Source organism: Mustela erminea, chromosome 1 (genome assembly GCF_009829155.1).
Source record: "Mustela erminea isolate mMusErm1 chromosome 1, mMusErm1.Pri, whole genome shotgun sequence".
Classification (NCBI taxonomy): domain Eukaryota; kingdom Metazoa; phylum Chordata; class Mammalia; order Carnivora; family Mustelidae; genus Mustela; species Mustela erminea.
The window spans coordinates 51,836,658-51,850,628 of NC_045614.1; the positions used below are offsets into that span (position 1 = coordinate 51,836,658).

The following is a 13,971-nucleotide window of genomic DNA, read 5'->3' on the forward strand; positions in this document are numbered from 1 at the left end:
GTAGATTCTCTATGTCATGGCCCACAGAAAGGTTTCCAGCATACCCTCTGGAAATCGAAGGGTCAGGGCTTAGGTGCGAGTATTCCTAAGAGCCCTTGACAAGTCCCCCTCCATCTGGCTGCTGTCACTGCTCCTGGTGCTGCCCCACTGGGTGCTGCTGCCTCCTTAGTATAAGAACTGGAAGTTCTTCGTGCTGGAACATTCTTAAGGCTAAGATGTGAAGGGGGATTAGCATCTAGTAGAAGCTTCCTGCCTATTCAGTCAGAGGGAGAGGAATGGGAGGGTGTGGATGAGGCTGCCCTCTAGGGTATTCCATGACTTAGTTTAGGTCAGGACATTTGTGTCCTGTAGGGAACAGAGTCCCTCTTTGTCCATGAACCTTTATCTGACAGCCCAGTGCTGAGGCAGGCAACCATTCATCCAGCCAACAGACTTCATCGAGAACACGTAACAGTATACTGCTGGGGGAAGGGAAACGCTTACCAATGTTCCTACTCTTCTGGAGCTTAGACTCTAGTGAAGGGAGACAGACAGCAGCCAAATAAGCATAGGTGTGGGTGGTAAGTGATGAGAAGAGAGACAAGGCAAGGGGCTGTGTGATGCAGATGTGCTTGGAAAGAATTAGAACAGGAAAGGATCCACCTATCAACCAGTTGTCAGCCCAGATTTGGAGGGGAAATGAACCCCAAAAAGTACCTATGGTTGGAGGAATCAGGCAGGACAGAGTTTGCATCCTGGCTCAGCCACTGAACTCAGTATGTGGCCTTGAACGAATCTCTGAACCTTTCCAGCTTCAGTTGACACTTCTCCAAAATGGGACCAGTAATGCCTCCTTGGCAGGGCCATAGGGAGGGTTAGTGATGATGTATGTGAAGCCCCTAGCACGGTGCCTGGCAGATAGTGGTGCCTCATGATCAGATGCTGGTGTGATTAAATTCTGCCAAAAGGCAGTTTTATGGTAATAGAAGGGAGGTGACAGATGGTGGAGTGGGACAGCATGTGAAATGTGGAATGTTCCCTGTCTCTTCTATTTCAGCACTCTCAGATGGCTCCCTGGGCTGGTTAGAATTTGCGGGACAGCTTGAGGGTGGGATGAAGGTTTAGAGGAGACCTATCTGCATCTGTTAGGGAAAGGTGTGACCCTGGCTTGGACCATGGCCGGGGGTTGGGTTCTTGTCTCCTCTTGCCTTGTCCACCAGACTGCCCCCAGACTCAGCCCTGCCCATGTCCCATCATCTTCTCACAGCGAGGGGGCAGAACTCAGGCACCTTGACGCTCAGGTCCAGCGCTGTGAGGACATCCTGCAGCGGCTGCGGGCTGTGGTGCCCCAGATGGACATGGAAGGAGATCGCAACATCTGGATCGTGAAGCCGGGAGCCAAGTCCCGAGGACGAGGTGGGAGTAAGCCCCTGCTTCCTACACCAGTGCCCTACAGCCTGCCTATCCAACTAAAGGCCAGGGAGGTTAATAGTGCAAGCTGTATTGGGGCCAAACTGCATGGGTTTGAATCCCAGCTTTGCTACTAACATGCTGTGTGACCTTGAACAAGTTACATCACCTCTCTGAATCTCAGTTCCTTCACCTGTGAGGGATGATCATAACCTGTGAGGTGAGGATTAAATGAGGTGGTGTGTCTAAAGCTCAGCATGGTCCCTAACACAGAGTAATCACCCCATAAATGTTGGCTGCTGTGATGATATTGTCGTCTCCTCTCCTGCTGTCAGAGTTGGGTTAATGCTTTAAGTGGGTCTGGTGATACTTGTAGCCTGTCATCTAAGGGCTCGCTGATTTGACCAGTGCATCCTTGTGAAGTAGCATAGTATTAAGGATATGGATGCTGAGAGCCAGACTACATCAGGTCAAGTCCAGACTTTGCCTCCTACTATCTGTAAGACTTTGGGCAGGATAGTTAACCTCTTCTCTACCTCATTTCATCACTTGGTAAATGGAACTAGTATTACCTAGTTTTAAGTAAGTATAATACGTGCTTTTCCATAGTAACTGCTATGTCAGTGCTATTATTTTTAGCTATTATTCTGGCTGCTCAGCCCAATGGGAGGAGTTATAACAGGAGAGCCAGCAAGCTGGGGTGCTGCACTAGCCCAGCCTGAAAAATCTGGTTAAGGACTCATAAGATGTGTAAAAGAGAGTTCCAGATTCTTCCAAATACTATTTTTGGATGAATTGGTTCATGTCCAAGTGAAAGGTCCAGACACTGAGACTTTTGGGGATGTCACTTCAAAATCATCATGTTGGTCTTTTCTTTTCCTATCTTGAAAATATTTGTGTGGTTTTCTTCCAGTTATGAAAATATGCATTTATTATTTAAAAAAAAAGAAAGGGGACATCTGGGTGGCTCAGTGGGTTAAGCCTCTGCCTTCGGCTCAGGTCATGATCTCAGGGTCCTGGGATTGAGCCCCACATTGGGCTCTCTGCTCAGTGGGGAGCCTGCTTTCCCCCCCCTCTCTGCCTGCCTCTCTGCCTACTTGTGATCTCTCTCTATCAAATAAATAAAATCTTTTAAAAAAATAAAAAATAGGGGCGCCTGGGTGGCTCAGTGGGTTAAGCCGCTGCCTTCGGCTCAGGTCATGATCTCAGGGTCCTGGGATCGAGTCCCGCATCGGGCTCTCTGCTCGGCAGGGAGCCTGCTTCCCTCTCTCTCTCTCTCTGCCTGCCTCTCCATCTACTTGTGATTTCCCTCTGTCAAATAAATAAATAAAATCTTAAAAAAAAATCTTTAAAAAAATAAATAAAAATAAAAAATAAAAAAAAGAAAGACTGGGGATGCCTGAGTGGCTCAGTCATAAGATCAGGCCCCGCACTGGGCTCTGTGCTTAGCAGGGAACCTGCTTGAGATCCTCTATCTCCCTCTCCCTCTACCCTACCTCCATCTCCCCATCCCACTCTGGCCTCTGGCATGTGCATGTGAGCACTCGCTTGCTCTCCAAAAGAAAAGAAAGAAAAAAAGACCAGAAAATACAGGAAAGTAGAAAGAAAAAAGCAAAAGCCACTCTTAGTTTTACTGAGATAACTACTATTAACTGTTGAGTGTGTTTCTTTACTTTCTTCTATGCATTTGAGGAGAGAGATGGAAAGGGTTGTGTGTATGTGTGTGTTTTAGTTTATTTTTAAGATTTTTATTTCTTTGAAAGAGAGAGCATGAGAGAGAGTACAAGCAGGGGGAGTGGGAGAAGCAGACTCCCTGCCAAGCGGGGAACCCGACACGGCACTTGATCCCAGGACCCTAAAATCAGGACCTGAGCAGAAGGCAGACGCTTAACCAACTGAGCCACCCAGGCACCCCCTAGGTGTTTTATTTTAAACAACATATATTATTCTGTAGCCTTTTCTCACTTCTATCTTTCCATATCAGTTAGTATTACTCATTTCTTTTTTGTACTTTTCTTTTTCTTAACGATAGATCTTAGAGATCAGTTCATTTCAGTACATCTAGATCTGTCTTTTTCTTTTTTTTTTTTTTTCCTGTTTTTAACTTATTGTTATGGGTACTCTTCTTCTTCTTTTTTTTTTTTTTTTTAAAGATTATTTATTTGAGGGGCACCTTGGTGGCTCAGCCATTAAGTGTCTGCCTTCAGCTCAGGTCATGATCCCAGGGTCCTGGGATCGAGTCCCACATTGGGCTCCCTGCTCAATGGGAAGCCTGCTTCTCCCTCTCACACTCCCCCACTTGTGTTCCCTGTCTGTCTATCTGTCAAATGAATAAATAACTCTTAAAAAAAAAAGATTTATTTGAGAGAGAGAGAGTGAGCTGTGCACTTGTGAGTGGAGTGGTAGGGCAGAGGGAGAGAATCTTCAGGCTGACTCTCTGCTTAGTATGGGGCCAGCACCAGGCTCTATCACACAACACTTGAGATCATGACCTGAGCTGAAACCAAGAGTCAGATGCTCAACCAACTGAGCCACACAGGTTTCCCATGGACATTTTCAAAATACACAAAACTAGAGAGAGTAACACAGTGAATCCCCATGTATCTTGTACCAAATTTCAACATTCTATCTCTGGTTCTTAAGAAAAGCTGAAATGTGTATGTGATACTCCTTTGAAAAGGGTATATACATGTGTAAATACACAACTCAAAAAATTATCACAAAGTGAACACACTTGTGAAAATAGGAACCAGATCATGAAATAAAATATTACCTATACCTTAGAGGGACCCTTCCAAGCCCCTTCCCATCTCTATGTACCCCCACAATGGTAACCCCTATTCTAATTTATAATATAGTAGATTAGTGGTGTTTAGTTTGGGATATTATATTAAAGAACAGTATGTGCTGTCTTATCTCATTCTGTTCTACAGCTGCATACTCCACTCTTATTTATATATACTGTCATGGATTTACCTAATTCATTTCTGATGGATATTTAGATGGCAGCCAGTTTTTTCCCCTGTTTGTTTGTTTACTGACTAATTGCTGTTAACAAGGAAAACTATCATCAGCATCCTATGCAGACAGCTTAGTGGCCTTTCATTTCCTTGGGATATATTTCTAAAAACAAAATTGCTGTGTCTAAGGATATGAACAGCCTTAATTTTTGTTATGCAGGGCATCCTATTCTTGGGAATCTTGGTGATCACTCTGGCCATTTGAGAAAGGCTCTGGCTTGGGAACAAGGCACAGGTTATTCTGTGCCATTAGCAGGTGATTGGGCTGCTTTGGGGACCAAAGAATGAAGGAATGAGATTGATTTGTGAATATGTATGTTTGCAACATGACTCTGATCATTATCAGTATTAAAATGATGCTTTATATATATAAGATACTTAATGTCACTTGTTATAAAAGAGATAAAATAAGATAACCATTTTCTACTTAGAAGAATAGCCAAAATAATCAATAATGTTGGGTAGGATGTGGGCAGATACATAATCTCTTACACTTTTACTGGGAGTGCAAATTGGTAGAACATCTTGGGTAGTATAGAATGAAAGCATGTAAATATCCCTGGAGCCAGGAAATCTACAGCTAGATATTTATTCTACAGATAACTAATAATAATGGTAGGAATTAATGTTTACTGAATGCTCACTATGGGCCAAGAACTATTTTAAATTTTTAACATGTTTAGATATAGAATCCTAACAAACGGAGGCACATAAACTCTCCCATAACTTGGAAGGATATACACTGGACCCAGAAGCAGCAGTTGGCTGCCTGCTTTTTGTTTTTGTTATTTTATATTCTGTTAATTATTGGGAAAAAACTAATCAAAGTCATAAATGCACATGGTTTTTTAAAAAGCCCAATATGGGGGCACCTGGGTGGCTCAGTGGGTTAAGCTTCTGCCTTTGACTTAGGTCATGATCTCAGGGTACCAGGATCAAGCCCCACATTGGGCTCCCTGCTCAGCTGGGAGCCTGCTTACCCCCCCCCCCCCGCCTGCTGCTCTGCCTACTTGTGATCTCTCTCTCTCTGTCAAATAAATAAAATCTTTTTTAAAAAATAAAATAAGGGGCGCCTGGGTGGCTCAGTGGATTAAGCCGCTGCCTTTGGCTCAGGTCATGATCTCAGTGTCCTGGGATCGAGCCCCGCATCGGGCTCTTTGCTCAGCGGGAGCCTGCTTCTCTCTCTCTCTCTGCCTGACTCTCCGCCTACTTGTGATTTCTCTCTCTGTCAAATAAATAAATAAAATCTTTAAAAAAAAATAATAAAATAAAATAAAATAAAAAGCCCAATATGGTTTGATTTTTTTTTCTGTGCATATATTACTTTTCAGTCAAACAGAAGTGGTTAATAAAAAAAAAATGTTTTAATCTTCAGCAGATTCTCAGCTTTCCCAAAGGGAACAGGGTTCCGAGGGAAGCAGCCTTACCTACTTGGCCCTATCCGTTCTATGGGAACGAGGGCTTAAGATGAGCTGTTTGTGGTCCCCTGGTCCTTCTCCTCACCCAAGCCTGACCTGATCTCTGACCACCCTGTTTCTCCACGTAGGCATCATGTGTATGGACCACCTGGAGGAGATGCTGAAGCTTGTAGATGGCAATCCCATGATGATGAAGGACGGCAAGTGGGTGGTACAGAAGTATATTGAACGGCCTCTGCTCATCTTTGGCACCAAATTTGACCTGAGACAGTGGTTCCTGGTGACCGACTGGAACCCACTTACTGTGTGGTTCTATCGTGACAGCTACATCCGCTTCTCCACACAGCCCTTCTCTTTAAAGAACCTTGACAAGTGAGCCTCTCCCTTACCTTCTCTGAGCTGCTGGTCTAGCTGGGGAGCTGGCAAGGAAGAGGTGGATCCCCCATGCCACACTGGGCTCCAAACACAGACTGCAGGCAGTCAGGGCCTCCATCCATCCAACAGCTACCTACCAAGGGTGTTCTAAGCACTTGGGATACAGCAATGACCAAAATAAGAGCCCAGTTCTCGAGAGTTCACAATTCCCACACATAAGCTGGGCATATATAAAATGATCTGCCCGCATCCTACCCAACAATGTTGATTATTTTTGCCATTAAGTCAAAAATGGTTATCTTATTTTAATTTTACCTCTTTTATAATGAGTGAAGTTAAATACTTTATGCTTATAAGGCATCATTTTAATGCTGTTTCTTATAGATAAGCAATGAACATAAGTAAAATTATCTAATAGGTTTAAAGATGGTACATGTTATTTAAAAAAAAGGAACATAGAGCAGGGTAAGAGGGCTCAGGAGACATACAAAAAGAGAGAGGCAAGTTGCAGTGTTAACTCGGGGGATGAGAAAAAAGCCTTGTTGAGTCCTGGGTTCAAATTTCATTGCTGTAGCTGCTAAGCTGGGTGACTTTGGTCACGTGAAACCTATTGAGGCTTCACTTCTCACATCTGAAGAATGGAGGCATTATTATGAAACTCATAGCTATCGGTTACTGAATTCTTCGTATGTGACAGGTGCTAAGCACTTCATGCATTTTGTCTCACTCATTCATGAAATCCCGGTGAAGTGGGTTCTAGTACGACCCCCATTTTACAGATGTGAAGGAGCATTTGGGTGAAAAGATCTCAACTAGTCAGTGGTGATGGTAGGCCTTGAGCAGTCTTGTTTTTTTGTTTTTGTTTTTGTTTTTGTGTTGAGCAGTCTTGTTGACTACAGGGCCCACACTCCTACCCACCTTAATACCTTCCAGGCGCTGGGAGGGCTAACTGAGACTAAAGCACATAGTTCTGTGGCCCCACAGGGAGTGCCCTCAGAGGGATGAGACTGGTTCTGGCTCTGCAAGAATATAGCAGGGCCCAGGCCTTTGTCCTTCTTGCCCTTCCTCACAGAGTCCCATCTCAAGGTAAATGATCTGGGATGGCCCACGGGTGGTTCCAGGGTCTGCCTGCCCTCCCCACATTTGGGTGGGAAAGGCTCAGGGAGCCAGACCCCAGCTTTCTGCTCTCTGCCCCAGCTCAGTGCACCTGTGCAACAACTCCATTCAGAAGCACCTGGAGAATTCATGCCATCGGCACCCACTCCTGCCCTCGGACAACATGTGGTCGAGCCAGAAGTTCCAGGCCCACCTGAAGGAGATGGGGGCCCCAGACGCTTGGTCCACCGTCATTGTGCCCGGCATGAAGGCTGCTGTGATCCATGCCCTGCAGACCTCCCAGGACACCGTGCAGTGTCGGAAGGCCAGCTTTGAGCTCTACGGTGCTGACTTTGTGTTTGGTGAGGACTTCCAGCCCTGGCTGATCGAGATCAATGCCAGCCCCACCATGGCCCCCTCCACTGCTGTCACTGCCCGGCTGTGTGCAGGTGTGCAAGCTGACACCCTGCGCGTGGTCATCGACCGGCGGCTAGACCGCAACTGTGACACAGGAGCCTTTGAGCTCATCTACAAGCAGGTGAGGTAGAGCCCAGACAAGACCCTGGGGAGTCTGCACCCCTTTCCAGGCGTCCCTAATGTGAAACATAGGGCATTGCAGTTGGACAGAACTGGTTCAAGTTCTGGTCCTGCTACGCTGTCTCAGTAACACCACTTCTACCCTTGAGCCTCCGTTTCCTCATCTGTAAAATGGAGATGCCATTACCATCTTTCTCATAGGGTTTGGGAGGATGAAGATGAGTTAATATGTGTGGATCATCCCTATGATCCGGTCATTGCACTACTGGGTATTTACCCAAAGAATACAAAAACACTAATTTGAAGGGATATATATGCACCCTCTGTTCACTGCAGCATTATTTACAATGGCCAAATTATGGATATAGCCTAAGTGTCCATCGATAGATAAAGAAAGTGTAGTATATACAGTGAAACATTATTCAGCCATAAAGATGAAATCTTGCCATTTATAACAACATGGATGAAGCTAGAGAGTATAATGCTAAGTAAAATAAGCCTGTAAGAGAAAGGCAAATACCATATGATTTCACTCATATGTGGAATTTAAGAAACAAAAACTAAGGGAAGAAAAAAAAATAAACCCAAAACCAGATGCTTAACTATGGAGAATAAACTGATGGTTAGGGAGGGGAGGCAGGTGGTGGATGGGTGAAACAGGTGATGGGGATTAAGGAGGGTTGTGATGAGCAAGGGGTGATGCATGGAAGGGCTGAATCACTATATTGCTATATCGAAGACCTGAAACTGATGTAACATGGTATGTTAACTATGCTGGAATTTAAGAAAATTAATTGTAACACTAACAACAACAAAAATATACACGTGAGCCATATTTCTGGAGAGGTATATAGCAAAGTGTTAAAAGCAAAACCTCCCTGGGTTCAAATTCCTACTCAGTAACTATGAGCTGTTTGGCTTGGGACAGTTTCCTGACCCCTGTGGCACTCAGTCTCCTGATCTGTAAAGTAAGACTGCAAATAGTCCCTACTTCATAAGGTTTTGATAATTAAATGAGTTGACATAAGTAAAGCCCTTTAAAACAATGCTAGAACATAGTGCTACAGATTTTTTTTTTTAAGATTTTATTTATTTATCAGAGAGAGAGAGCACAGGCAGACAGAATGGCAGGCAGAGGCAGAGGGAGAAGCAGGCTCCCCGCTGAGCAAGGAGCCCGATGTGGGACTCGATCCCAGGACGCTGGGATCATGACCTGAGCCAAAGGCAGCTGCTTAACCAACTGAGCCACCCAGGCGTCCCAGTGCTACAGATTTTAGCTACTGTTACTACCTAATAAGATTGTTGGGTGTTTCACAATGGCGTCACATATAAGGTCTGGATGTGGGGTAAGAGTCAGTAGAAGCTGCTGCTGCTACTGCTGTTAATATTATTATTATTATTTTACTCCTTTGTAATAATTTTACTACCCTTGTTCCAGAAAGAGATTTGAGTCTACTTATTGGAATGGAATAAGATTTTTAGAAGTCAGAAAACCAATTTCAAGGGTTTCTGAACTCTGCAAGTAGTCTTTTGACAGTTAAATTAAGTATCATAATCCTAGGTATCATTCTGACCGCGATTCAGCTTTCTACCAAAGTTTGGCCTCAGGTAGAGAATGTGCTGATCACATGACCCAAGTGTCCTGGTCTTGTCACCATTACTGACCATAAATTAATACTGGCACTTTGTTTTCAAAAAACATAAGTGAGGGGATGCCTGGGTGGCTCGGTTGTTAAGCATCTGCCTTTGGCTCGGGTCATGATCCCAGGGTCCTGGGGTAGAGTTCCACATCGGGCTCCCTGCTCAGTGGGGAGCCTGCTTCTCCCTCTGCCAGCTGCTCCCCCTGCTTATGCGTGCTCTCGCTCTCTCTCTGACAAATAAATAAATAAAATCTTAAAAAGCAAAAAACATGGCACTCCTGGGTGGCTCACTCAGTTAAGCACCTGCCTTCAGCTCAGGTCAGGATCTCAGGATCCTGGGATCGAGCCCCACACAGGGCTCTCCGATCAGCAGGGAGCCTGTTTCTCCCTCTCTCCCTGTCTGCTGCTTTGTCTGCACTTGCTCTTTCTCTCTCTTCTCTGTCAAATAAATCTATTAAAAAAAAAAGTGAAGAAATATAAGGGCAGGAAAGTAAGACAAAACCAAAGGGAAGGGAATGTTCTAGCACAGTGGTTCCCAAATGCTGGTTCACAGGCCAGAATCGCCTGGCAAGCTTTCCAAAGATACAGGTGTCAGGAAGCCACGCCCCCAGAGATTGATCTGAAATGTTTGGTTTAGGGACTACACATCTGCATTTTTCAGATGTCCTAGTTGTCCCAAAAATCTTTTATTGCTTATTTGTTTTTGTTTTTTTTGTTGTTATCCTTTTAAGATTTTATTTAATTCCTTTAGAGAGAAAATGAGCAGGGGGAAGAGCAGAGGGAGAAAGAGAGAGAGAGATTCTCAAGCAGATTCTCAAGCAGACCCTGCACTGAGTATGGAGCCGATGCAGAGCTCAATCCCATGGCTCCAAGACCACAACCCAAGCCCAAATCAAGAATCAGACATTCAATAGGCAGACCACCCCCCAGGCACCCCTGTTTTTTTTTTTTTAAGATTTTATTTATTTATCAGAGAGAGGGTGGGGGAGAGAGCGAGCACAGGCAGACAGAATGGCAGGCAGAGGCAGAGGGAGAAGCAGGCTCCCTGCTGAGCAAGGAGCCCGATGTGGGACTCAATCCCAGGATGCTGGGATCATGACCTGAGCCGAAGGCAGCTGCTTAACCAACTGAGCCACCCAGGCGTCCCCTGTTTTTGTTTTTTAAACAAACATGTAATCAAGATACACACTTGGCATTGGTTGTTTAATTTGTCTTACTTTTTTACTTTTATACATAACCCCACTGAAGAAGGAGAGGCAGGGTAGGAGGTACACAGGAAGCATTGGGCCATAGCAACTCTGAAATCTAGCCTCGCACATATTTCCAGTTTAGCGATTAGAAGCCATTGTTACTTCCTAGGAGTTCTCTGTGGCTCTTGGTTCCATCCATTGGGATCTCCGTTCAGCCCTGAATCATCCTTCCTTTTCCATGAACATCCACAATAGTTCTTAGTCTGTTACATACTCATAGAAATTTGGGGGTACAGAAGCCGCTTTCATTTCACATTGTATCTGTCCCTTTTAGACCAAGTGGATTTTTTTTAAAGATTTTATTTATTTATTTGACAAAGATCACAAGTAGGTAGAGAGGCAGGCAGAGAGAGAGAGAGGAGGAGGAAGCAGGCTCCCTGCAGAGCAGAGAGCCAGATGCAGGACTCGATCCCAGGACCCTGAGATCATGACCTGAGTTGAAGGCAGAGGCTTTCACCCACTAAGCCACCCAGGCACCCCAAGTGGATATTTTAAAAAAACCATTGTGGGTTTCTTATGTATCAATTTATAATCTGTTCTATTACACAATAGCCATATTCACAAACCTTAGAACTCTTTTCTCTGTGACCCTGCCATAGGACAATAGTCCTCACAAAAAAGCCCTGCTGTTAACAGAGAGAGTGCCTATAACCCTCTCTGTTAACTTAAAATGTCTTGAAGATTTAAACATAAGACCTATGGATATACCTTGGGCTGCTTAAAAGATCTGTAGCTGCTTTGAAGGACTTAGATCAGTCTTAGATCTCTCTTACTGAGACATAACTGACTTGTAAGTATTATATTTACTTAAAGTATACAATATTTGTATATGTATATATTTGATATTTGTTTTTATTTATTTATTTATTTGACAGATAGAAATCACAAGTAGGCAGAGAGGCAGGCAGAGAGAAAGGAGGAAGTAGGCTCCCTGCTGAGCAGAGAGCCCAACACCAGGCTCGATCCCAGGACCCTGAGATCATGACCTGAGCCGAAGGCAGAGGCTTTAACCCACTGAGCCATCCAGGCGCCCCTATATTTGATATTTAAATATGTTGTGAAATGATCACCACAATAAGTCTAGTTAACATCCATTACCACACATAGTTATAATTTTATTTTCTTCTGATGAAAACTTTTAAGATCTACTTTCTTAGCAACTTTCAAATATGCAATACAGTATCAACTGTAGTTACCATGCTGTACATGACATCCATGATTTACTTTTTTTTTTTCTTTTTTAAGAGATGGGGAGAGAGCAGGGTGGGGAGGGCTAGAAGAAGAGGAAGAGAGAGAATCTTAAGCAGGTTCCATAGCCTGAGAAGGGTCTCGATCTCATAACCCTTGGTTCATGACTTGAGCTGAAATCAAGAGTTGGCCACTTAACTGACTGAGCCACCCAGGCGCCCCCATGATTTGCTTATTTTATAACTGGATGTTTGTACCTTTTGACCCCCTTCATCCATTTCACCACTGCCTCTGGCAACTGCTAATTGGCTCTCTATGAGTTAAGAGTTGAAGGTTTTGTTTTTGTTTTTATTTTTATTTTAGATTTCACATATAATTTATATCATGAAATATTTGTCTTTCTGACTTATTTCACTTAGTGTGATGCTCTCAAAGCCCAACCATTTTATCACAAAAGGCAATATTTCCTTCTTTTTTATGTCTAAATAATATTCCATGATAGCTAGTTAGCTAGCTAGCTAAACAGACAGTCACATTTTCTTTATTCATTCATCCATTGATGGGCTGCCATGCACATGGGGGTACAGATATTCAAGATAGGAATACTTTCTTTCCCTTCAGATAAATACTCAGAAGTGGAATTGCTGGATCATATGATAATTCTATTTTTAATTTTTTGAGGAAGCTCCATGCTATTTCCCACAGTGGCTGCACCAGTTCTTACTAACAGTTCACAAGTGTTCCCTTTTCTTTACATCCTTACCAACACTTGTTTCTTACCTTTTTGAAAATAGCCATTTTACATGTGTGGTTTTGACTTGGAGTTCCCCCAAGATTAGTGTGACGTTGAGCACCTTTTCATGTGCCTGTTGGCCATCTGTCTGTCATCTTTGGAAAAATGTCTGTTCAGATCCTCTGCCCATTTTTAAATCAGATTACTTGTGTTTTTGCCATTGACTTGTAGGAGTTCTTTATATATTTTAGATATTAGCCCCTTATCAGATATATGATTTGCAAATACTTTCTCCCATTTGGTGAGTTGCCTTTTCACTTTGTTGATGGTTTCCTTTGTTGTGCAGAAGCTTTTTAGTTATAGTCCCATGTTTTTATTTTTGCTTTTTTTTTTTTTAAAGATTTATTTATTAATTTGACAGAGAGAAATCACAAGTAGACGGAGAGGCAGCCAGAGAGAGAGAGAGAGGGAAGCAGGCTCTCCGCTGAGCAGAGAGCCCGATGTGGGACTCGATCCCAGGACTCTGAGATCATGACCTGAGCCGAAGGCAGCGGCTTAACCCACTGAGCCACCCAGGCGCCCTATTTTTGCTTTTATTGCCTTTACTTTTGGTATCAAATCCAAAAAAATCATTGCTAAGATTGATGGCAAGGAGCTTAGTACTGCCAGTGTTTTCTTCTAAGGGTTTTATGGTTTCAGGTCTTAAATTCACTTTAATCTATTTTGAGTTGGTTTTTATGTGTGCTATAAATTGTGGTCTGAGTTCGTTCTTTTGCATGTGGCTTCTAGTTTTCCTAGTACCATTTATTGAAGAGACTGAAGGAGATACTTTTTATATCCCCTTTGTCACAAATTAATTCACCTTGTATGTGTGACTTTATTTCTGGGCAGTTCTATATTCTGTTCATTTGATCTAGGTGTCTGCTTTTATGCCAGTACCATACTGTTTGATTGCTACAGCTTTGTAATACAGTTTGAAGTCAGTAAGTGTGATGCTTCCAGCTTTGTTCTCCTTTCTCAGAATTGTTTTGAGGGCTCCTAGCTGGCTCAGTTGGTGGAGTATGTGACTCTTAATCTCAGGGTCATGATTCTGAGCCCCACGTTGGGTATAAAGATGGCTTAAAAATCTTAAAAAAAAAAAAAAAGATTGTTTGGACTGTGCAGGGTCTTTTGTGGTTCCATACAGGATATAGGATTAATTTTTCTATTTTTGTGAAAAATGCCATTGGAATTTTGATAGAGATTGCATTGAATCTATAGATTGCTTTGGGTCATGTGGACATTTTAATAACATTAATTCTTCCAATCCATGAGCCGAGAATATCT

At 43.3% G+C, this 13,971-nt stretch overlaps 1 protein-coding gene across 1 annotated transcript in view; it reads left to right on the plus strand.

Annotated features, from left to right (window-relative positions):
• Positions 1–13,971, plus strand: part of TTLL3 (tubulin tyrosine ligase like 3) — a 31,978-nt gene that overhangs the window by 12,875 nt on the left and 5,132 nt on the right. The window contains 3 exon segments of the mRNA XM_032326613.1: positions 1,247–1,395; positions 5,956–6,199; positions 7,400–7,835. Coding sequence (XP_032182504.1) covers positions 1,247–1,395; positions 5,956–6,199; positions 7,400–7,835 — 829 coding nt within the window.